The 26,381-nt window shown below is 37.4% G+C and overlaps 1 protein-coding gene across 3 annotated transcripts in view; it reads right to left on the minus strand.

Annotated features, from left to right (window-relative positions):
• LOC149178831 (protein ARV 2-like) overlaps positions 1–26,381 on the minus strand; it is a 434,005-nt gene that overhangs the window by 158,799 nt on the left and 248,825 nt on the right. For all 3 annotated transcript variants that reach the window (XM_089420450.1, XM_089420452.1, XM_089420451.1), the window contains exon 7: positions 25,955–26,052. In XM_089420450.1, the coding sequence (XP_089276576.1) occupies positions 25,955–26,052 (98 nt within the window). The remainder of the gene's footprint in view (positions 1–25,954; positions 26,053–26,381) is intronic.

Consider the following 26,381-nt stretch of genomic DNA (forward strand, 5'->3'; position numbering starts at 1 on the left):
AAAACAACTTACAAGATAATCATGCAATATATCCATCCATATTCAAGAAGTAGCTCTAAGATAAGATCAAAAATCAGCTCCAAATATCATGGTGCATCCAAGATACTCCAATAGCTTCCAAAGAAAAAGTGCAGGTTCTTTTACAATAGAAGAATCCAATTGATGATGATGAGTTCTCACAAATGAGACTCGCTTCTATTTATATGAGTCTCTCTAAATCGAATTAGCCTAATGCACCCCCAAAATTATAAAATAATGTGCTAAAAACAAGTCTTGGCCACAAGTCATGAATAAGCCATCCATATGCAATCCGAGTTGATGACATCATGATGTAGGGTTGTTGGAGGGCCACGTTGAGTCCTCTAAGTGCCATGATGAGAGAGAGGGCTCCAATAATGATGAATTAGGGAATGTCCCCTAATTTTCCATGCAAGTCATCATGTGTTGTCCCATAGTGGGTTTGGGGCAAGGTTACTTGGGAGCGGGAGCGAAAACGGGTTTATCTGTATCTGCAAAACGAATCATGCGATAAATGGGCTTGGTGAATTCCAATACTTGCCTCACACGTGCCCAAAACTGACCATCAAGAGCGGTCTCCTCCACCTATTCAAAACCTTGCTTATCAACTACATTTGTAGCTCTTTCTTTTAATAGCTGCCAGTGTGGACTTGATACCATGCTAGCCAATGACTCTTTTACCTTCAAAAGGCACATGAAGGTGAGGTAATAGCTAGCAAATCTAGTCTTCGCAATCTTCAACAACTCCAATCTTGAGTGACTGCGGAAAAGCCCATGGGTATTGTTATGATTTGTAATAAATTTTATCGTTTGTTTGCCTCTCTTGCACAAATCACCAATCCATTTGTATTGTTGGTTTTTGTTCTTAATAATATCATGCATAAAATGGTTCATTGTGTGAACCAAACGCCCAGACCAAAATATGTTTGGGTATCTATCCTCAATAACTGCTCTCGCTGCCTTACAATTAATAGCATTATCAATGATGACTTGGATGACATTGTATGGCCCAATACGTTCAATTGTTTCGAGTAATGGTTCTATAATGTTGATGTCGATCTTGAACTTGTCTGAGTAATCATATGTTGAAAGAAAGATGGCACCACTAACAAACATAGCAAGAACACTTATCAATGGCTTGCCTTTTACATTTGTCCATCCATCAGATACAATGGACACCCCATGCTCAATCCAAGAATTTGTCATTCTACTCAAAGAATGTGATATTTTTGCTTTTTCATGATCAAGTCCAACAGTTCTAGCCTGGTCATACCCAGGGCTCTTGTATCCTTTAGGGGCATCATTTATGGCAGAAACTGTTTCCTGCCAATCAGGTGAGCGAAGAACATTGAATGGAATCCCACATGCATAGAGAAATCGGTAAACTTTTGAATCCACATCATTCCTACACCCTTCATCAAGGAAATCTGATATGGTTCTATGCCTTAAAGATGTTTGGTGACCCTGTGCCTCCATATCCGCTGCCATGGGGGAATGTTGAAGGAGTTCTTTGTGCATGTGATTGTGAGCTTGGTTCAAAGAAACCCTTTGATTTTTTAGATTTGTATTGGGCTTCCTCCTCTTCCCTTATGTATTTGGCTATCTCTGTCGCTAACACACCTGAACAAGTTTTGATTCCTATTTGTTTATCTCCACCCCATGGCCTTTTCCCGTAGAGGTGCTTTCTGGCACGGGTGTATGAACCTGTGTAATTATTGTTGCAATGGGGGCAGTGAAATTTAGTGGTTCCACCCCCTTTCCCTACTTCAGGCCTAGTAGCATATTTCCACAATGGGGTTTGGTCTTGTTTAGTTTTTTGAGCTGAATCATGTTCATTCTCCTCTAGCTCCTCCTCACCAAGGTACTCCTCTCCGGGGTTTTCATCAAATCCACTATAACCCACTTCTTCATGTTCAACCCTCCTTTTTCTACTCTCCAACACCATAATAACCAAAAAAGGAACCAAGAAGAAGAAAAGGCCAAGCAATATAACCATGATGTTTGAAATTTGAAGTTTTGACTCTGCAGAAAAATGGAATGAGAATGGGAATGTGAAATAGAGAAATTTATTTATTTATTTATTTATTTAGCAATGAACATAAAAAAAATTCTTAGATTAGAGGTACATCCTTCATTTGATAGGCATCACATAAATAATGATGAGATGAATAGAGACACAAGGGTCTAAAAGCCAAACGCCATGGGTTCAAGCATGATAATGATGAGGGATGTCTACATATTTAGGTGTCTAGATGTGGGAGGGAGCAATCGTGGATACATGAGTTACCCCAACATTTCCTTTTCCACCCTTCTTCATTTGTCTTTCGCCTTTTCTTGATTTTTCTTTGTATTACTGCTCGGGGCACCAGGAGATGAGAGCATGTTGTGGATGATATAAGCAATTATTACCCCCTTAAGGTGGGGCAGTTCATCGCCCACTAGGAGTTGGGACATGCATGGGTTCCTTAATGATGTGAGGGCACTAAAGGGGGCCTAGGAACCAAGGTGATAGCCATAATGAAGTGGTAGAGATCATGTTTGGCTTTTTCCCACGTGCTAACATAATGCCCTAACCATCTTTTGCATTTTGTAATATTCTTTTCTTTTGTTTCTTGCTTATGGCTTGATATGCTTTTAAACCCTTTTTTCGCTGCATCAACCTCTAGGGAAACATTTCCAAGCCTAACCCAAAGATGTGGACAAGGGGAGGGGGTGTACCAGTGCCTTGTGGACTCAATGGTCATGTGGACCGAAAGAGGGAAAATGATGAAATAAGGCTTGTAATGTGTGGAGGGGAGTGAAAATTATGAAACAAAAAAATGAGACTGCACTATCAAAATCAGGGTTTCCTAAGTAGTGCTATTCCTAAAGCCATAAGCCAATAGGGGAGATCCCATGGAACTAGGATTGAGGATTAACCCCCCAGTTAAGGTGAGGGAACAAGACTACAGTCAAAACCCTTCCTTCCAAGTCACCCAATAATCCATGCCCAAAGTGCCCAAGGAAAAACAAGCATAACCACCTGATTGCACAATGAAAAACATACCTTTAGGATTGGATTGCTCAACTTCAAACATACGCTCTTGATAGATGGGCGAGGAGACATATGATTGGCTCAGAGAGTGGAGATTAAATGGCACAATACATCGGCTACATTGGTGGCTGTCAGGGGTTGCTGGTTGCTAACTGAAGACAAATTTAGGAGAAATTTTCTCCTATGGGGTCACGCACTTTTTGGTGGGTAACAGGTACTATCTCCCACATAGCATTTCTCATGATGGAACTATACTCTTTCACCATGGCGTCCCTTCAAACCTCTTGATCTACTGCCTCCTCAAAGGTAGGAGGCTCGCACTCACTAATGTTGCTCATCAAGGCCATATAACTGAAAAATCTAGTTGGTAGTCTACTCCCCTTGAAGGTCCTGCTAAGAGCCTCCACATGCTCCTCTGCATCCCTCAAGGTCTGCTAGGCCCATCTCAGCCTCCTCTTGGTAGAGCTCGAAGGAATATCTCGCTCCTCCTCTTGATCAGAAAGCTATGACCCTGTTGTTGGTCCCTTCTCAACCTTCAAAGCCTCTTGCTCCCAATCCTCTGTCATTGTTGGACATGTTTCATTTGGCCTCCTAAAGGTCATACCCTCCTAAACTGTGACATCCCGGCTAACTACTATCTTTCTTTGCATCAAAATGTAGAACTTGTAAACCTTTGGGATCTCATTGTATCCATCAAAAATGTTTCTCAAATGAAGGTTGCAACTTAGTCCTCTTCTCTGATGGAATATGAACATACATTGGGCTATCGAAGATATGAAGATGGCTCAATCCTAATAATGCCTCCTCAAGAGTCTTGTCCTCCATTTCCCTATGAGGACTCGTGTTCTATAGGTACACTATTATGTTACAAGCCTCCACCCACAAGAACATAGGTAAGCCCTGATCATGGATCATTTCCTTTGTTACTCCAACTATAGTCCTATTCTTCCTCTCTTCCGCTCCATTCTATTACGAATTATAGGGAACTATCATATTTTTCCAATGTTCCACCGAGTTTCTGAGAAGGGGAAACGCGGGAGCGGGGATACGCACAAGAGGGGTGTATATAAGCAATCCCAACATTCAGTGAAATGTCGGGGAAACAGGGGGACGTTAGAGTCATAAAAGTTATAAAATTATTAAAAATTTAATATATAAAAATAAAAATAAAATCCCAAAAATATGTCAATAACTAAGTTAGTAAATAGTAAATCTTAATAATTATGAAATGTACATCTAAATATGCTCATAATTTTGTATTAGACTATTATGAATCATAATTATCATTTGACATTTCTACAATCATCAATGTAAAATTGTAAATCTAAAAGTAAATTACTAAATTGAATCCATCATTTGAAATTATGCAATGTTCCATCTAAATTCATCTTTCGCAATGGGCATTAATTTTATGCAAGGTACATCTAAATTAAATTAATTATTTGACAATTGAAATTACACAATGCACATCGAAAGTAAATTCATCATATGACAATAACATTATGCTAAAGTCTAAAATAGCCATAGATACTAAGATAAAAGTAAACATAGAAAGTAGTGAAATGCTAGTAAATTTCTTATAAAGTACTAAATAATAATTTGCAGCTCCAATCTGATGACTCCAAGTCACAAAATGAAAATCGCAACTCCAATCCTGCAACTCCAAGTCACAAAATAAAAATTGTAGCTCCAAATGTCTCAGGCCCCCGGTCGATGGTAAATCTGAATCACAGCGAATTGCAGATGGAAAATCTCAAGCGACAGTAGAAGGAAAATGTCAAGCGGCAAGGTAAAATCATAGGGTTAATGAGAAATGTGAATGATTATGTTTTAAACTTTTAATTTATCCTTTAGTTTTTATTTTCATTTTTTAAAATTATATTAAAATTTGTATTTTTTTATGTTTTTAATTTTTATTGGCAAAAAAATTTGGAGGGATGCAAGGGGACGTTTTTTGTCACCAGAAAAAAGTCCACCCGGTTTCCCCGAGTTTCCCCAAAAAAGGGGATGTCAAGGAACATTTCCCCATCCCGGGGGCATGGAGGAGCGAGGAGGCATGTCCCCCACCCTAGGGGGTGTGTCCCCATGGAACACGGGTTTTTTCTTGATTCCTACCTCCCTCCAAAAACCCTTTAACTCATTGGATATATACTTGCCCCCGTTATCTGATCTCAGGAATTTGATCTTCTCACTAATTTAGTTCTCCACAAGAGCTTTAAACTCTTGAACCAACCAAAGACCTCATCCTTGGTCTCTAGGAAGTAGATCCATATCCTCCCAGAGGCTGGAATAGTCATCTACGAAGGTCATGAAATAACCAAACATAGAGATAGACTCCATTGGCATAGGACCATAAACATTGGAATGCACTAAATCCAACACTCCCTTGGACCTGGTCTCACTACTAGGAAACACTGCTTTGGCGTGTTTGTTAAGTGCACATCCTTTTCACACACCATTCTGCTCCACATTGAACTCAAAAAAACTAGCGACCATTTCTCATAACAGTGGTAAAGCCCTGTAGTGTAGATGCCCATCGTCCTATGCCATAACTTACTCAAGCTATCATTGTTGTGTAAAAGGGCCTTCATTGGTTGTCCTCTCAATAGATATAGATTGCTCTCTTTGTTGCCTATCACTCACCTCACACTAGGATCAGCTCCTTTCAACCTAACAGATACCTCACCTCCCATGAAATTGACCACAAGTCCTCTATCCTCCATAGTCGACACAGAGAGCAAGTTCTTCTCCGAACCAGGGACATATAATACTTCCTTCACCTCCATAAGACTCTCAGATTTTGGTTGGAATCTTATGTTGTCGACACCTTCCACTACATAACTGGCATTATCACCAAGCTTCACATGAAGATCATGGTGCTCCTTGGCCAAATTGTTGAAGAGGTCATGAGATCCCATCATATAACAAGAAGCTTTGTAGTCCACAAACCATACACCACCTGTCATGGTGCTTGAAAGACATGACACCAATGCAAATTCCTTCTCAAATTTCTCAACTAATTCATCCATTTGCACAAATGTGGTTGTTGATGTCCTCCCTTTGCCTTTCTTCTTGTTAGGGTACTATCCAACATAGTGACCATACTTGTGAAATGCAAAGCACTTGACTTTGCTCATGTCCCTCTTTTTCTCTCCTTGTGAAAATCCTTCTCTGCTCTAGTTTGGCTTGGTTTTACCCGTTCCCTTCTTTTCTTTCCTAGCAAGAGCAAGTTCCTCATCTCCACCTCCACCTCTATGTTGTCCACTAGATATCGAACTCTCCCATATCTCCTTTTGGGTGAAGTAATCCCACAACATGGTCCAATATGGAAGTTGTTCTCTAGCAAGGATTCCTTCCACAAAAGTAGCCCAATGATTGGTAGAACCACTCAATGAAATCCTTACAAGTTCCTTTTCATCCACAACCTCCCTAATAGTTGATAGTGCATCATGAACTTGTTGGATTCTTGTGAAGCATGAGGCTACTATTTCAGATCTATTCATTTTAATATTCCTCCTAGAACCATCTTTCTGTTTTGGTTATCACTTTGGTACAACTTTATCAAGGCTATCCACATTTGTCATGAGTTGTTTGCTTCCTTGCGATGTGACAGATTATGTGATTCTTTACAGCGTCCAATATGATCCCTCTAGCTTTCACATCTTTTAAATTGTGTTTGGCTACTTTTGTAGGGTTCGAAGGAACATGGATCTCTTTTTCAGCAAATTCGCATAGGTTATTTGCCATCAAAACAATGATCCTCTCCTCCCATGAACTGAGTTTGCAGCCTCCTCCAACCAATGTTATCGGAATCGAATCGGTGATCGAACCAAAAAAACTTGTGGACCAGGAACCAGTAAAAAAACCAATTGACCAAAAACACATAAAATATTCAAATTTTAAAGAAAAACATACATATTCATGTGCATCCATATGAATCCAAACCATTTATACACAAATAAGCAAAAATTATCATTTATATAGAGCATGTAAGGGTGCACATAACCAAAATAGCATCGAGTGCAATCCATCTCTGAACCAAAAATACATCAACAAATAGGCTCTAGATGGCCTCTGGCATCCAAAAAAGTCACACTACAACAAATACCTACACATCATCAAAATCATTGCCTATATTGAGATCTTCTTCATCAATATAATGCTCTAAGCATTAAAATAAGATAGAAAAAAAGTAGCATGTCAAGTCAAGATTGTGTTTGAGTGATGGGTAAATTTTTAGTAGAGTCATGACAGAGGAGTTTGACAACCAATGCCACTAACATCAAAGTACATAGAGGGCTCGGTGCTATTTATTAAATGCTAGTTCCATACACTCGTACATGACAAAATCCAATGGAAACATTACAATCCACCCAATCCTGAAATCCTGAAAAATTGTTAAGTCTGTTGAGTTTTGAGTGAGATCTAAAATTCTACTTTCTCCATATGAAATCCAATGAGGTTGGAACCACTCGCAAACATCCCGAGTCATTTTCATGGTAATTTTAAAAGTTTAAGTAAAAGGGTGAAAATGAAAAATAGAGGAGAATGACACTTTTACTTTAAGAATTTAGCATTACCATGAATTACATAGCAGTACATTCAACTTTTGTAAAAGAATGAAAATGAAAGATAAAGCAGAATGTCACTTTTACTTTAAGAATTTAACATTACCATGAATTACGCAAAAATACTAGGGCCATAGGCTTCAAAATTCAATATTAGGTTGGCCTAGGAGAGAATTAGAAGTGGGCCAACCAAATGAGCAAAAAGCAAAAGAAAAATGCAAAGTTTTTAAATTGGCCCTCATGGGTATGGACCGCATGAAACCAGCCCTGAACCTGGCCAGTTCGGTGAAATAGGCCAGTTCAGTACCAAAGCGACTAGGTATGTTACAAAACCAACATGTTCGGTACTAAACCAACCTATTATGGTTCCTAAGCCTGAACTGGACCGATTTTGGGCCCAAACTAGTCGAACTGGCGGTTCCACGGGTTTTGGTTTGGTTCTGATAACATTGCTTCCAACCTATCTTCAAATTTCAGACTTGGTAATGTCAACTCACCAGAATGATTTCAACCACAAAACCCTTGTTACAAAATAAAAAATTATGTTGCAAAAAAATAAAATGTTGTTGTTTGAAACCCCTATCCACTGATCTTCCTTCACAAAGCTTGCTCAATGCTCTAATACCATGTTAATTTTCTAAGTGGTAGGTCATATTTATTATCTCATGTAATTATTTTATGCCCATAAATTTTGTATTACTAGTAAATAATTACTTTTTGTAAATTTTAAATTATGAAAATTACACACATCAATACTTGGCACTTTTAACAACAATTTTGCAATAGAAACAGAACACAAAATAATCCGAAAATCAAACATAACATCAACAAAATTTTACCCTCCAAATTCTCATCATATTCAATTAACTCCGAGAAATCATTGGGCTCCCTAACCAAGGAAAAGAGCCCATAGAAAAACAAAGAAATTACAACAAATCCTAAAGAATTTTCAAACAAAAATTCCACTGTCCCAATCATCTGTCTGGCCGTCCTTCAGCGTCCTACTCATCCCATATGCAACCCAATTTGTTAGACGCTTCACACATGTGACTCCTTAGTTGCATTGCCCTACTGGATTCACAAGTGTGGGTTCCCTCCTAGTTTTCTTACTGCTAAAGATTTTCTCCTATTGTCTTTTCACTTTTTCTCAACCTTGTGACTCATTCACAAAAACTCTACAATTCAAAAAATATTTCTTTGAATTTTCTCACTCTCACTAGAGTAGTTTCAATATGCAATGTGATTTTATCCTCTCCCTTAGGATCCTTTTATAATTCTCCAAGGCCAAATCCCTAATCTCCAAAGTGATTGAGGGCTAGGATTAATTCCTAGCTCACTTAGATCAACTATGGAGATTAGATGAAAGTCAAATAAATAAATATTTATCTTTACATAAAACACTATCCTAAGCCTACATCAATCATTTTAATTGATTAATGTAGTTTTCCTAAGTTAAACTTAGGAAGGAGATCATATTAGTTGCTCCTCTCGAATAACCACCTAAAAAATACTTCACTTCCACATGTTAAGACACCAAGCCTATGTGAATACCTTTTGATGCTACAAAACTCAATAGGTACTAGAAATTAAATGTAAAGGTCTCGGAAATATGTTTACAAAGAGTTAATATAAAAGGACAGGAAAAAATTTCACCTAAGGGACTATTACCCACCAAAATGGGTAACCCCATAGGAGAAACTTTTCTCCTACATTTGACGGCTAGCGGCCCCCAACAACCACTACTTGACGATGATGTTCCATGTGCCTCTGCCATCTACATCAGTCATATGCCTCTCACTATCTGGCATTACCACTTGAATGAAGATGGGTTACTATTCAAAAGGTACTTGGATCATTTTGCAATTGGGTGCTTGTACTTGTTTGTTTTGGGCACTTCATATGGATAAAGGGGTGATCTAGATGATTGATATATCTTGACTGTAAATATGTTCTCTCACCTTACCAAGAGGATAAATATTTAGCCCTAGCCTAGTGGGACCTCCCTTGAGGCCTTAGGATTATAGAAGGGACACTACTTGGAAAACCAGAATTGAAATAATGTGAACAATATCCCCTATACAATACTTGACATGTTCCATCGTACAATACAAGCCCCGTATACCACATCCATTCTTCGGGTCTAACATGTCATTTGTTTTTTGGGATTTGGCACCCGTATGTCAACACTCCTTGAGTAGGGTCAAAAAAACATTTCACTAGAGGTTGATGCATTTAAAAGAATGGAAAAGCAAATCATGGCCACAACAAAAGAAAAAGAAGAAAATCAAAATGCAAAAGATGGCCAAGGACATAAATTAGTGTGTGGGAAAAAGCCTAGCATGAGCTCCACCCTCCTCGTTAGCCATCACCCGGTTCCTAAGCACATGATGCTCCTTCACATCAAAAGGAACCCTTGCATGTTCCATCCCTGATAAGTGATAAATTGTCTCACCTTAAGGGGTAATATCAATGTTGCATCATAAAGAGCAAGCTTTAACCCTTGAACTATATGTGGTAATAAAAAGCAATATCAAGAAGAAGTAAAAGGCGCACAAGAGGGGTGGAAAAAGCAGGCCAAGCAAGGCAATTCATGCATCCACGATTGCTCCTTCCTTTAAATTCATACACTCAAGATGTGGACACCCCATCAACTGGTCCCTTTGACCATGGCATTTGGTCATGAAGCCTTTCTCTTCCCATTATCACATATTTCCACCAACACCTATTGATTGAGGGTTTGATCGTAAAATTGTCACTTCCTATTGAGGGTTGGAAGCCCCTAATAAGGTTGACCATTAGCCACCTCTATCAAGGTAGGGAACACCCTTACAGGATTTGGTCTAGTTAGATATCGGAAGATGATCTCTGTTTGAAGTATTAATATGCTCTTAACATTCAAGTTTGGTCCACTTAGATGCATATATGGTCATAGGCTTTGATGGATAGTTCCTTTCACTTGAGTTCGTGTTTTTGTCAGGTGGTCCACAGTAGCCCAAGCCTTGAGGGCATCCACTCCACAAGTACCCAAGCCCCTTCAAAGAGACAGATGGCTTCGCAAATGTATCATTCAAAGAATTGGGCCTCCTGATGACTTGACTAGATGTTACATGTCCCAAAGCACCCTCAAGATGCAGATGTTTATAGGATTAGTCATGATAACACCACTGGACCCAACATGCCCCCAGGCTGTCCTTGACACATCCTGATCGACAGGACATGATTCAGAGCTTAGATGAGGATGGTCTCCCAGAGAGACACCCAAGAGTGCTTGTTGCACTCAGAAAAGCCCTAATGTTGGACAGAGAAGGCCTTGTTTTGACAGTTGGAGACCCATGGAAATGACATGATGGCACCCTAGCTGGGATTGGGACCCTGGAGGAGGATTATAGGATGATTTGAGGGACCTTCCTCAAATTTTGGATGATTCAAGCACCATGAGACATTTTCACATCTTGACATGACATTTGGAGCCCTGAAAGGGCATGACATCAGCACTTTTGCAGGATACAACTAACACACATGGACATTTATGGCTTATTTTGTCACTTAGCTAGAGAGTTGGCTTGTAACCCAAGGTTATTTTGTGTCAAACTTGATTTTAGGGCTTCACTAGTCATATATTAATTGAGGTAAACCTCATATAAATAGAGGTCACCTCATTTGTCTTTTCATCATCACTTGTGGATCAATTTGACCTCTTTGATAGATTTCGACCTAGCTGAAATAGACTTGTATCTTGTGGGAATCTCATCTTTTATGGAGTATTTGCTTGCAAAGGCATTCTCTTGCTTTGCAGCCATCCATTTGTAATAAAAAGGATTGGTCATGCATTTTCTTGTAAGTATCCTATATTGTTGAATATCTTTATGGCTATTGCATGAAATGGCTATTGTTAGGGTTTCTATGTGAAGGTTTTTACTGAATATTTTTCTATGAAATCTTGGCAAAGTGTTGTATACGTTACCCCTTACGATTTGGTTGTTGCTAGTTTGCATAGTCACATCATACATACTTTACAACAACCATGTTTGAATCATAAGATTCAAAAGTCAGTTAAGAAGCATTTGGGTTTTAATCCACAGATTTGTGATAATTATTCAGAAACATATCATTTTGGTTGTGCATCTAGACAAGAGGTCTCTAAGAAAAAGAACTCTTGTGGGATGCATTACTCTTGCTCAGATTGCAGAAAAGGTAGATACTCTCAAAAGTATCCCATTAGAAGAAAACCTGCCTTCCAGAAGAAGAAAAGATACTTTCAAAAAAGAAAACAACCAGTCTCTGCTCAAAAGAGTTCTTGTTTTATTTGTGGCAAGAAAGGTCATTGGGCAAACAACTGTACAAACAAGAAGAAAGCCAAAATGCATTCTAAATTGTTTGATATATTTTCAAATATTTATGATCTTTCAAAATGGGAACCAGTTGAAGATTCTAACCTTACTGAAGAATATTTTTCTTTTACTGAAACTTCTTCTGATGATGAAGAAATGCATGTGGAAAGAATACATCAGAATTCCTCTGATGATGAATTATTTATTTCTGATTAAGAAACAGATTTTCTTTCTTATATTAAGATGTTCAAACATGTCTTGCCTAATCTGTTACAGTCCCAGATTCAGTAACTGCAACAGCGCATTTCTGATTGTTCTCCAGGAGAGTTTGCTCTTCGTCATTGACTTGAACAACAGGTTAATGATTTGCAGCAACAGCTTAGCTTTCTCCTGCAGCCAAGCATGGTGAATTTAGAAGATTATTATCCAGCCGATGTAGAAGCTAGCAGTTCAAAGAAGCCAGCCAGATTTAGAAGATCAACAGTTTCAGACGCTGAAAGAAAATTCTGGCAGCAAGGTAAAAGACTGAACAACAAAGGTAAACAAATTTGGGCAAAACCTGAAGTTTTATCTGATTTTGAAGAAGAAAATAGAATAGAGATATTAGAAAAAGAAGTAAAAGATCTTTAGAATTCTATTCTAGAGAAAAAGAAACTGATTAGAGAAATAGTTGTCAGTCTAAAGGAAGATCAGCAAGAATTAGCAAAGAAGAAATTTGAATGCCAGAAAATAAAAGATAATGATTTTGCTAACACCATTGAAGAAAATAAGAAGGATGGACAAAGAGAAGAGAGTGCATTAGAATGTGTGCCTTTAGATGCAGAGATAAAAGGCTTTGATGATAGAACTGTAATCTCTCTAGATATAAAGGTAAGAGGTTATAAGAAGTACTCATTAGATGCTTAGATTGATACAGGAGCCATTAATTATTGTGCTAAGTATAATGTTATCCCTTCTTATTCTTGGCAGCCTACTAATATCCAGTTTCATGCTGTAAATAAAACATTGATGATTATAAAGGCAGTTGCTCCAGATTTTCCGATTATGCTAAATGGTCATTTCACCTGAGTCTATTTGTATAGTTTTGATACTGGGTCAGACATTCTCCTTGGACAAGATTTTGTAAGAAGACATTTGCCAATGGTGGTTGACAAAGGAGAAATAAGTCTGAATGTCCAAGGTAAGATTGTACATATTCCAAGTAAATCTTACTTCACTTCTAGAGTTACAGATTTAGTCCCAGATGTTGTTCAGTTATCTGTACAAAGGTTTTCTACGATAAAAAAGGTTATAAAGAATGTTGAGAATCATAGGTCAGTTTATCTCAAAGATATCAAAGAAAAGTTTGAAAGAGATTGTACAACAGAAACCCCTGATGCTTTCTAGTCCAGAAAGAAATATTTTGTAGATATTCCATACAGAGAAGGATTTTCTGGTGTTCCACAAAAAAGTTCAGCTAATCAAATGTCACCTGCAGAGCTGGAGATTTGTAAAAAAGAAATTGCAGAATTACCTGAAAGAGAATATTTGAGCATGGCCTAGTCTTGAGCAAATCAAAGATTGTTTTCGCTCAGACTAAGATTGAATTTCTTGGTTTTATTCTTTATCAAGGCAAGATGAGTTGTGGGATCATGTGCTTAAAGCATTACAAGCCTTTCTAGAAGAGATCCTTGATCACAAGCAGTTACAAAGATTCCTTGGCAGTCTAAATCATGTGCAACAGTTTTATGAGAATCAAGCTAAGGATGTTCATGTGTTGCAGCAGAGGTTAAGAGAAGCAGAATGGCTAGAAAAGATGACTGCAGCTGTGCAGACTATCAAACAAAAGATACAGCATTTGCCTAGTCTTACACTTCCTCGAGATCATTTACCTTTTATTCTTGAGACTGATGCATCAAATGAAGTATGGGCAGGTGTTCTATTACAAAAGCATGGACAAAGAGGAGGTTTGTTCTTATGCCTCTGGTAGCTTACAGATATTGAAGTCAAATATCCATCTTCTCATAAAGAGATCTTAGCAGTTAAAAACAGTATTAAGAAATATAGACTATTTCTTAGGCCAGTTCATTTTACAGTAAGATCAGATCTGAAGCACATGGCAGGTATGTTGAAGAATCAGAGACTTCTTGAACAAGGAAATAATAGAGTTATGAGATGGAGTATTTGGTTAGATGGATTTGACTTTTATATTGAATATAAAAGCGGAAATGAGAATTACCTTGCAGATTTATTAACCAGGAAAGGTACTCGGGAAATTAAAGCTTTTGGATGTTCTCGGTCTGGTTGTTTCTATTTAGGATCCTCTGCAACCAGTTGAAATTCTGAGTTGCATCTTATCCCTTTTTGTAAATATTGTCATGATGAATTGCAGTATGATAGATAACTATACTTATCAAGAATTTGCCTGATGCCTGCTATGAAAAGATTATTTGCTATTTGGGTAATAGAGAAGATACAACTTCTGTACATATAGAATATTTTCGTATTTCAAAATCAGATAAAATTTTAGACTGTGCACAAAGTTGTTTACCTTGGTTGTTCAGTCTTTTACCTTACTGCCAGAATTTTCTTTCAGCGTCTGAAACTGTTGATCATATAAATCTGGTTGGCTTCTGTCCAACTGCTTGCTTCTACATCAGTTGGATAATAATCCTCTACATTCACCACGCTTGGCTGCGGGAGAAAGCTAAGTTGTTGGTGAAAATCATTAACCTGTTGTTCAAGTCGATGACGAAGAACAAACTCTCCTGGAGAATAATCAACAATGCACTGTTGCAGTTCCTGAATCTGGGACTGTAACAGATTAGGCGAGGCATGGTTGAACATCTTAATAGAAGAAAGAAAATCGGTTTCTTCATCAGAAATAAATGATTCATCATCAGAAGAATTCTGATGTATTCTTTCCACATGCAATTCTTCATCATCAGAAGAAGTGTCAGTAACAGAAAAATATTCTTCAGTAGGGTTAAAATCTTCAACTGGTTCCCATTCTGAAGGATCATAAATATTTGAAAATACTTGGTGAATTGGAAGAGGTCTTTGTCATGGTCAAGGGTCTTGGTTGTCTCTTTTGATTTGGTTCTAAAGAAAGAGAAGAGAATTTTAGGTTTTCCCCTAGGAGAGAGATTTTTCCCTGACTGAAAGCCTATTTCCTGTGTCCTTGTTGTTTTGATCTTCATGCATTTAAGTTTTGGTAGTTGCTTGATGATAAGAAGATAAAAGAAGTTAATAAGATTGCTAAAAAACCACAAGTAATTATCAAGATAAGAAAATCTTTCTGCCTTTCCAATTTTCTAACAATGTATCAAAGCTAAGGTGAAGTAGAAGAAGAAAAAGGCAGCTTGAAGATCACTTAGTAAGGGTTCAAGAAAGGATTTAAGGAGAAAGAAGAAGTTTTGGACTCTTGAAATGTTGAATGAAGGAAGGAAGTCTTGAAAGACCGCAGACCTAGGCTAGAAGGATGAAGAAAGTGTAGGTGCTGAGAAACACTCTTTAGGCATCATTTGTCATCATTTCAAATAGCAAAGATAAAATCAAAGATCCTGTGAAGAATATCTTGAAGGCAGCACTAAAGGAAGTATAACTTGGGAAGCAGTCACTTTCAAGAAAGGGTAAGTAAGGCTACTACAAGGTACATATAACATAACATGTTCATTTGTGAAGTTTTTGTTTAAAGGTCTATATATAAATATGCATTATGGTTTTGCTATATGTTTTTAAGTCTAAGGTTTGTAGTCTTATATTTGTTAAATATTTTTGAATATCTAGGATTATAAACCCTAGATGGATATTAAATTAGAGATCCCTATTCAAAAACCCTAACCCTATTCTATTTTGTTCCCTCATAGAAACCCTAGCCTTTGGTCTTTAGGATTTGTAGGTATTCTAGGGAGAAATAGCAAATACCTAGTGAGGGTAGAATTGGATTTAAAACTCAAACCCTAGAGTTGATGTTTCGTAAAGTAAAATCATGAAACTTAGGGTTTTGGTCTGGAAACCCTAGGAATTTTTCTTCTCTAAAGTTTCCATAGATTAATGAAATAGTTTTCATGCTTTTGTACTTGTATATTTTGCTTGGTGGTACTTTTCAGTAAATGTTGTAGATACTTAATAAGTAAGACATGATAATCTTATTAAAAGTATGAGGAATAAAGACTTGATAAACAAGTTAGATCCTTGAGCACTTTGATGAAAGTAAACTCATACGGAGATGGATCATGAAGATGCTATCATTGTCACAAGATGGGACACTATAAGAACCAATGTCTTGAAAATTTGAAGAACAAGAAGAGACCAAGCTATAGTTGCAGTTGATGAAGCTCCACCAAAGAAGACCAAAACTAAGGACTCGGAAGTCAAAGACTTATTCTATTAATTCTTTAGGGATATTATCCCTTGTATATCCTTTGCTTATAGGATAGGTTATTGTTAATAGGTCTTGTAAAGTTTCTCTTATGTTTAACTCTAGGATCAATCTTTCTTTTTGATTTCTGGGGTTTATAGATCTAATATATTTTGTTAGGAAGTTCTTGAGTTGTTAAGTTGAAGAAATCCCTCACAAATCTAGATTGATGCAAGATCAAAAGGGAGCTTCCACCTTTTCACAAAAGGTAAGTATTCATTATTTTGTTGATTCGCTCTATACATATTTGGCATTATTTCTTATGCTTGATTATAATCTTTTCCTTGTGTTTTCTTTGGAACAAGGATTGCAGGTATATTCTACAAAAGAAAGGATTGTGGTTAGATTCAGAGGGAGCCTACAATAGGAAGACTTGAGAAACTTTGTTACAAAGAAAGCCCTTCAAGGTTTGTAAATAAAAGTAACTCAAGGTATGTATGAGGTTACAAAATTTGTAGCATATCTCCATTATATAAGAAGGTACGATCATTTCTAAGGTTTTGGTATAGAATCGTAAAGATTCTTTTGATAAGGTGTTTAGGTTAAATCAACCCTTGTAATAACTATCTTTTGCTATTTTGGTTGAACCCTAGCCTTTCGATTTTTAGAGTTTGTTGATAATATCTAGAGAATACGATAAAACCCTAGCCTTTTAAGGTTTGATGAATTAGGGTTTATGACAAAAACCCTTGTAATAGTTGATGTAAGATCTTAGGAATGAAACCCTAGGTGTACTGAATTCCTAACTTGGTCTAGTTGTATTAAAGTTTTTATAATTGTATCTAGGGTTTACAACGAAAACATAGTAGAGATTGATATAAGATTCTAGGGCATGATAATGAAACCCTAGATGTAAAATGATTTCGCTATGATTGAAATCCTAACTTCATTTAGTTGTTGATATCTAAGGTTTAGTTTTGATGATGGTATCTAGAGTTTGTGACAAAACCCTAGCAAAAGTTTGTTGTAAAAGTCAAGGGCATGAAAATGTAACCTTAGTTGATTCCTTCTCTTTTGATTGCTATCCCAACTAGGTTTAGAATTTGATATTTAAAGTTCAAGCCCTTGCTCAAAGTTTTTGATAACCCTAGATGCTCTCTCTATGATCATTGATAACATGATAACCCTATTTTGACAAAATTAATTTCATGCTCCTATACATATATATCTGTGCTTGGTTGTACTTTGTTGAAGAATTGCAGGTACATAGTCTTCAAGATGTGGAAGATGCTTACCTACCTCATAATAGATGATGACTTGATGATAATGATGAGCATCATGGAAAGAGGGAGTTGTAATAACCTTGATGACATCAAATTTCACATTGATAATTGAAATATGACCTTGTTAAGATAAGAGGAATGAAGTTTTGGAAGGACAAAAATTTTCGATGATATGATGCAAAAAAAAAAACCTGTGTAACTGAAAAATTGTTGATGAATGAAGAAAAGTGTATACACTCCATAGTTGAGAAAGAGGACATGATCTTGGAAACTTGAAGAACATTAATGAGGAGAGAATGAGATCGGAGAATAGCTAATGCATTGTTGGTAGTTAGTATTGATGTATTGGAATAAGATTCAGTTGTTTTGAGAAATGTTGAAGCTAAGTTTGGTGTTGCTAAGTTGGAAAAGGAAGCTTTCGTCAAGATTTGTTTGGCAATTATGATGAACTAAGTAGCATTAGAATGATTAAGGACCTCGGAGATTGTGCTAGCATATCGATAATAAGAATCTATATATATTGGAAGTGATTAGGGTCGTGTGGCTACAATATAATGAACAAGTAGCTAATGTGTTGATCTCTCCCTGAGAAGTTTGAAGCATGATTGGATTAATGGATATCTCTGATTTGGTTGAGAGGGAGATATAAGTATTGTTGAGCATTGAAGCACACTTAAAGAATTGAAGACTCCATGCCCAAGGATATGTCAAATAATTCGTGTACCATCAGAGTTTAGATATCATTAGAGCTTTTAAGCTCTTTCTTCTTCTTTTCATTCTTCTTCTATATTGTACTCAGATTTTGCAAGCCCTACAGGGATGTTGTAAAGTGATGCTAGTATGATGAATAGAGTCACATAATAGGCCTAGGTAACTTAGGACATTGTCATCAAGTGAGTTCACTCTGGGGAGTTTTTTTTACTTGGTTAATTATTGGTACTTTTTAACACTTAATAATTAATTGAGTTTTTTCTCCCAAATATAACCCCAAAGCCAGAGTGCAACTTAATGGCAAGGCCTTGGGTGAGTCCTACTATCTAGAGTCATTATATATTACCATGCTACATCACTCGTAAAGTTCTGCGGAATATGATTAGGTCTAGGGGTCATTTTTTTTAATTTTTAAATTTCTTGCGAGACGACAATTTTAATAAATGTTGATTGTAAATTGTAATAAGTGTTGTCTAGAAAAGTTGTATGGGGTATGTGTGCTCAAAGTTACACCTCTACTCCTCAACTTTCTATTAAGACATTCGAGGGGTAAAATAAAAGTTATGGACCCTCAAAACCCACTTTTCCTAAGTCTATGGGAAAATGTGGCAATAAATTGTACCAACAATTAAATAAATTGGAGAAAATAAATATCCACACATGACAAAATAATGTGTAAATGAGGTGGAAATGTTTCAAAAATTCAAAGTCATATTAGCAAGTGATGTGGACTCCACCTAAGCCACAAATCAAGCAAATTGAATATCTTGTGGAGGGGACCAAGAGTTTCTTAGGCAAATCACATTTTTCAAGGACAGAATTCGAGTTAAGGTGGATGAGTCACTAGCACTGTTATCAAGACCAGACTGGAGTGGCCAGTTCAGACCAGTCCAACTGTTTTGAGGAAAAAATTGGTTCGAACTGGTGACTTGAACCGTTTTTGGCCAGTTCAGTATGGTAAAGTCGCATAGAACACAGCAAGTAGGGCTTGTTTGTCTTTTTTTTTTCTTCTAATTTTTGTCTTAGTTGGGTACTAACTGACAATATGTGCCTAATATTCAAGCATATGGTCCTATTATTGCTATGAAATTCATGATGATGTTTAAGAATCTTAAAGTAAAAATGACATTCTCCTTTATCTTTCATTTTCATCCTTTTACTTAAATTTTTAACATTCCCATGAAATGAATTGGGATGTTTGAGAGTGGTTCCGACCTCATTGGATTTCATATGGAGAAAGTAGAATTTTAGATCTCACTCAAAATCCAGCAAACTTAAAAGCTTTTTAGGATTCCAGGATTGGGGGGATTGCAATGTTTCCATTGGATTTTATAATGTATGAGGGTATCAACCTAGCATTTAATCAAGAGCATCAATCCCTCTATGTACTTTGATGTTAGTGGCATTGATTGTTGAACTCCTTTATCATGATCCTACTAAAACTATACCCTTCACTCAAACAAAATCTTGAATTCACATGCTAAGCATTTTTTATATTATTTTAATGCTTAGAGGGTGATATTCATGACAAAGATCCCAATATAGGCAAAGATTTTGATGATATGTAGGTATTTGTTGTAGCATGACCTCAAGGAATGCATGGGCCTCTTGGGGAAAGTCGAGCTACGACTTGGGGAATTTGATTTGCATGGAGCTACATTGGGATCTCCACCATTCTACATTGGGATTGGCTCCTACACTTTTATTTAAACAAGCCTTGGGCTCTCATTTTGTATTCTTGATATGAACTTTTGTGCTTGCGGAAGCTTTTCTCCTTTGTGTACTTTCAATATTAATGCAATAAAGACTTTGAGGTTCACAAATTGGATGTTCTTCCTCCTTGGGCATGGCATGGATTATTGTTAATTAATGTGTTTATTTCCTTTTACATGTGTTATATATTTGATGCTTCCATATGCTTTTGGAGATGTATGGATGTACAGCTACCTTACTCAATACATGATTTACAAATTTGCTCTAGATCTAGATAGTTCTAGTTGATTTCACATAAATCTCTAAGCCTCCTTTATCATTGCTTATTTTTAAATCTATATGTGCAGTTAATCTTTGGTTGAGTTTTGTAAAAGGAATCAAGCATCTAACAAACAAAAGGTGGGAACTGAGCTCTGCAACCATCAATGGCGAACGCTCCCTTTCTGTTTGCAGGGACTTTCCCCCAGGCTCACAATCGATCGCTCGAAGGTGGTCGCAAGTCAGTAGGCGTTCCCTCTCTCCTGGGAAAAGAACCACGTCCGGAAGAGGTAACATTTCATTTTATTCATTTACAAAATGGGTTTCTTTGGCCAAAACCACACCTGCATGCACTCGGACTTCTCGGCGGGGGCAATGTCCTCCTGTTTACTTTGCCTGAGCGTCTATCACGATTTCTCTTGCCACTGCTTAGTTGGACGGTGGCTTGGGCACCGGGCATGCCGAGATTTGTTGCCGTCTTACCACTTCCTGTCCTGCAATCGCCACCCCCTGTCAACAGATTTATCACCAACAGGCTGCTGCAAGCGTGGATACGAGAAGAAGGTCATACAGCGTCCTGGCTCCAATCTGTTCTGGAAAAATCTTGTGCACGGGAAAGGGAGCCGACTACAGCGGGCCACATAAATCTTGGCACTGTGACAGAGTACACAAAAAATGACCTAAATAAACCAAATCTAGAAGTAGCAGGAAGCGGAAAATATATAAAAAGCTGGGGTGCAGTGAGGTTTGAAGGAAGTACGCCCATATTAACGGATTGTGGCTCCAAAATGACTGATTCATACTGCGTGGGTGAAGAATGGATTAAAATCTTCGTCAAAAAGACAGGGGGCAGCCATCATTGTATGAGGCTCAGAAAGGGGCTGAATATATAGGAGCTAAAGAAGGAAATACAAAACCAAATTGGGACTCCCACCAAATACCAAAACCTGATATTCTCTGGTCGCAGTCTACAGGACCTCCTCTCACTTCAGGAATATGGTATCAACAATGATTCAACCATTTTCCTTAATCTGCGACTGCATGGAGGATGCAATGGAGACAGCTCAAAAAACACAGGCTCTTTTCGAGACGCAGTCAAGGGAAAAGGAAAAATGCAGCATAAATCAGCACCAGCACCAGAGTTACCAAGTCCCTATTTAGTGGAAAAAAAAATGGAATCCCCAACACTCCAAGTACATCTACCAGAGGTAACTGAACTACACACTGAACTATCCAAAAATGCTGTCATTTGTAGATTTAATGGTTTCTGGCCAAAATCCGATGCTCTGCATCATTGGATTTACTCCACATGGTCAACAAACTGTGATATACATTTATGCTCAAAGGGATTTTTCATTGTTAGCTTCAGCACAGAACAAGAACGAGACAGTATTATCAATCAGGGGCCTTGGTTTTGGGGCAATGCTGGCCTCTTCATCACTCCCTGGTTTGATGAATTTGATGCAAACACTATGAAAATTTCTACAATGCCTGTTTGGGTGAGGCTCCATAACCTCCCTCTACACTTTTGGCATTACAAAGTTTTATCAGCCATTGGGAATTCCCTGGGGAAATTCCTAAAAATTGATGAAGACAGAGTTAGCAAGGGAATCGTCACATTTGCCAGAATATGTGTAGAAGTGGACCTGAGTCAGGGCTTGCCTGATCACATCACATTGAACTACAACAATACATTGAGGACTCAACCGCTCGACTATGAGAATATTGCTTTCAGATGCCGCAGCTGCCTGCAAACTGGACACCTCCAATACAATTGCCCGCTGACCAGAAAGGACTCCAAAGGAAAAAAGAAACAACAAAAAAAGCCCAAAGGATGGCAGCAGACTGACCTGATGGAAGAAGAGGAGGACTTGCAGTCAGAACCTCCAGAGAACCAAACGGAAACTGGTATTTACTCGGGACAGAAACATAATCAGGATGAAACTACCCCAGATGCTCATATGGAGCCAAATAATATACAACAGCATCAAGAACCTCAACTGGAAGTAAGTGGAATAAAAAGAACTCATGGATCAGAAGGATCTGAATCCGACAAGGAACTACCATTGAACACACTGGAAAACCAGTTGGCCATAATTTCACCCACTTTCGAATCGGAGGGTTGGAGAAGGGTGGAGAAGAAAAAGGGCAAAAAAGCATAGGCCTGCTGATATTTATTTTTGCTTTTTATTGTATTTTTGTCCTTTTCATGGACAGCCATCTCCATATGCTTATAGCATCTACAACATGTAATTTTATCATATGAATAAAATTACGGACTTTTTCCACGAAAAAAAAAAGAGTTTTGTAAAAGGAAAATCTCTTGGTGGATCAATGATCAAGCATGAGGGGAAGTCTTTGGAGAGACTAACCCACTCTTGATGTGCTCTTAGAGGAACTCTTATTTGGTTTAACCTCATAGTCTAATCTTACGAATTTTTTTGCAAGGATGCTAGTCATAGCTTGTATACAATTCACACCATTTTAAACCTATTTTTCTCAAACAAACAAGAAAAATATTGTGCTCCATTGTTCTAAATTTGCTATTTAGAACTTGATGATGGCCAAGTAAGGAGGAGAGTTTACTCATACTCTTCAGCTTAGCCCCTTGTAGATTAGATTGTGTATATACATTGCATTTTCTTGACTAATTTTTTAGCTCACACTTGATTTGTTTTGCAGCCCTTACTAACTCATTCTTGTGGCAGCTTGAGGGAATACTTATTTCAAACATCTAACAAGTTGTTTGCAGGACCTTCGACACTTCTTTAGGACTGAATTTCAAGAAGGTTGTGGACATTTGAGACATCATTTTTCTACAAGGCCGAGTTTCACTTGAGGACAACGTTCTATTTTGACTAGGTCGTGGGCTTTAGGAGGCTCATCCTCTCTTCATTGGCACAATTTTCCACACTCTTTGAGGCTGATTTGTTGCTGGAAAACAGTTCCTTGAACTTTCAGATTTGAAGAAGCCACATTTGTAATTTTGGTTCCTAAGTTTTGTCTTTCTTAAGGAGATTTAGCTCTTATAATTTACACTTTTGTAAAGTCTCCCATTGTCTCATTTGTCAGCCCTGGTGAGAGGCTTCTCTTCATTGTAACATCACTCTAATAAAATCATTTTTTTGCTTGAGGGAGCTTGGGAAATTCTCCCATGGTATCCCACCTCCTCATTTAGAGGAAGGACTTGTTTTGTGTCCGTGGATTAATTTCTCTATTTTAGCTCTTAACTTTCATGCTCATTCCACTTGCATGCATTTTATTATTGCTAATCTAATTTGCTTATGCATGGTTAATCTCTAGATTTAACACTCACATTTCTCATGCTAAGTTGAGCTTGTCTAGTTTGCCATATTTCATTTCTCAAGTTCTTGCAATTTATTTTGGTTTAAGACACAACATTTGCAACATCTCTTTTAGAGCAACTCATTTTTCATAAGCAAGTACTTCACATTTTTGGCAAGCTTAGATTAGTTTACTAATTCATTTAATTTGTTCACTGCCAGACTTTAGAGTCTAGAGCACTCATTCAATTTGTAAACCTATGGGACAAAAAAATGAGGGGAACTTAGAAATAGAATACAAATCCACGAAATTGAAAAAACATAAAAAATGTTCCAATTAAAATACCCTAACTACATAAGTATTAAATCCTCTATTCAAAGAAGGAAAAAAGAGGTATATCTAATGAACATTGTATACTCTATGCTAGATCTTGAAAAAACTACGGATTTTCCCTTGTTTGCTGGTTGAAAAATGGTCACAAGGCAGCTTCTCCCCTTAGAGCTCAACCTTAGCAACATAAAAACCCAAAATGACCCCAAAAATGTGACAGGCAAACTTTAATGCACTAAAATGAGCAGCAGGGTGATAATTTCCATCATCTCATAATAATTATTGAAATTATTGTGGTAAATTCACAGTATGGAAATTATCAAAATAAGTTAGGGTGATAATATCGGCAAGGTGCAGTTTGGCGATAATATCCTGATAATTCTGATATTATCGAGATATGTGCAACACTGTTAACAAGTAGGTCATTTCATGCTCTCTCTTTCCCTCTCTCCAATTTTTCTTCTTTTTCCTTTTTCATATGAAAGCTATGTGTCCATTGTTTATTCAAGCTGTACTCTAATATTTTCAAGACTCATTTTGCTGTCCCTCATTTTACATTTATTTCATATGCAGGGTCATAAAAACTGAAAGAAACCATAATGGAGCTGAAGCTGACATTTTTTAGTACTGTTTTTAATTCACCAATGGCTAGCCATGAGCCCCTTACTAGCCCAGATGGGCATAAAGTCCCCTTTGCTCCTTCACAACAGAAAGTCTTTTCTGCACCTATTTTGGAGCTGCCTGAAAGCTAAAGCAAAGTGGAAAGCCCTTGTTATGAGCTCTCAGCTAAAAGGGCACATTGTTATGCGCTGAAGTTTGTAGTACTAGCTTTCTCCACTCCAAGTCCATACAGAAGGAGCAAAACTCTAGCATTCTTGGCAAGCACTCAGATCAAGAAGCTTTCACTTCACCATCTATTTTTCCGTTGCTTCCATTTGTGCTTTAGAAAGAACAAGATCAAGTAAAAAGGATGGCATTGAAGCCAGACTACAAGCAACATCTGATATCCCACAAGCAGTTCTTTCCTGCTAGTGAGGAGGCTTCTAAAAGGAGGCCATGTAGACACAATCATACCTAGCAAAGGCCGCAAGCCAGAAGCATATGGATCAACCACTGCTGCTCAAGCTTTCCTGGATGGCTGAGGTAGGTCAATAGAAGAATGTCACCAACTTTTCCCCCATTCTAACTAATGTCCAATGTTAAATCTAGCATACCAAAGACTAGCAAGCTAAAGGATGTAAACAACAATGCAGGTTGTGGACAGGATGTTATTAGATCATGACAAGCATGATCTGGATCTGCCACCGAGTAACTGGAAGACCTTCGCATTTTAATGCATTTATTGGTCTAGACTCTATAGTATATATACCCATTGTCATCATAGAATCAATTATATGTACTGCACACGTTTCAAAGCGCCTGGAAGATATTTCTATCTAGATTTTATAGTGAGTGAGGAATTTGTAGCGGCACTTTTATTAATTATTATGTCATCATTATCACACTTGTTATGTATTATACCTATGACAAACATATAGGCCAATACAGCCTGTGGTGTCCCTCCTTCAATGACAGTGCATGACCAGTGAATCCTGATTGTCATTCAAGAGTGACCAATTTCTTAGAAATGAAAATATCAATAAGCATTATTGCTGCCAAAGGGAATTCAACTTAGGACCTTTCGGTTATGGAATAAGCTAAACATGATTGACAGAGATGCCTGATTTCTCCATTTTCATTGAGGACGGCTGCAGAAATGGTTGAGAAATGTCAACAAAGCTCACAAAATTTCTTTTCTAGAAAATGGATGGCAGAGGGACATGATGCTTTTCAATCCATCCACAAGATTGATGCCTTTTAAAGCTTGTCTCTAAAGCTCTCCCTTTAGTCTTCTCCTTCCCGGGTTTACCAAAGAGCATCCTGTTCTAAGTGGCTACTTGCTGACTTTGTGGCAGTCATTGCCAGTTACATACTGGCATAAGTGCTGAAAAAATTTCGTAAAAGTATTCTATAAACAAACAGATCTATAAGAACAGAATGGCCTTCAAGTAAGATGACAAAGAATTTGATATACCACTAACCTGGTTTGTGAAGTTTCTTGTTTGTTTCTGAAAGACTTGGTGGCAAGTAGTAACGTGCTAAAAAGTACAATATTGCTCAAAACAATGCTGAACATTAGCTGCAAAAACAGTGTCAATAAACATAAGCGGAAAATATGTATTCACTTAATCTGAGACAAAATATGTATCCTGCATACAAAAGATGTAAATTAAAACAATGAAATTCCTATATGTTGCCTTACAAACAATTCAAGTCATCCCAAATGCAAGTCTGATTGATAATAGAAAAAGGCCTTTACTAAAGATCAGCTTTGCAATACCAACATATATGATCAACTATTGGCCAACATAAATTGTTGAAGAAAACATCATAACTATTTTTAAGCCTTGTATCAAAGAAAATATACTGATCAGACATGTTGACCACACTTTGTCAACAGTCCAAGGA

Source organism: Pinus tabuliformis, chromosome 4_1 (assembly GCF_031772625.1).
Source record: "Pinus tabuliformis cultivar Carrire ecotype Pingquan chromosome 4_1, CPIR1, whole genome shotgun sequence".
NCBI lineage: Eukaryota > Viridiplantae > Streptophyta > Pinopsida > Pinales > Pinaceae > Pinus > Pinus tabuliformis.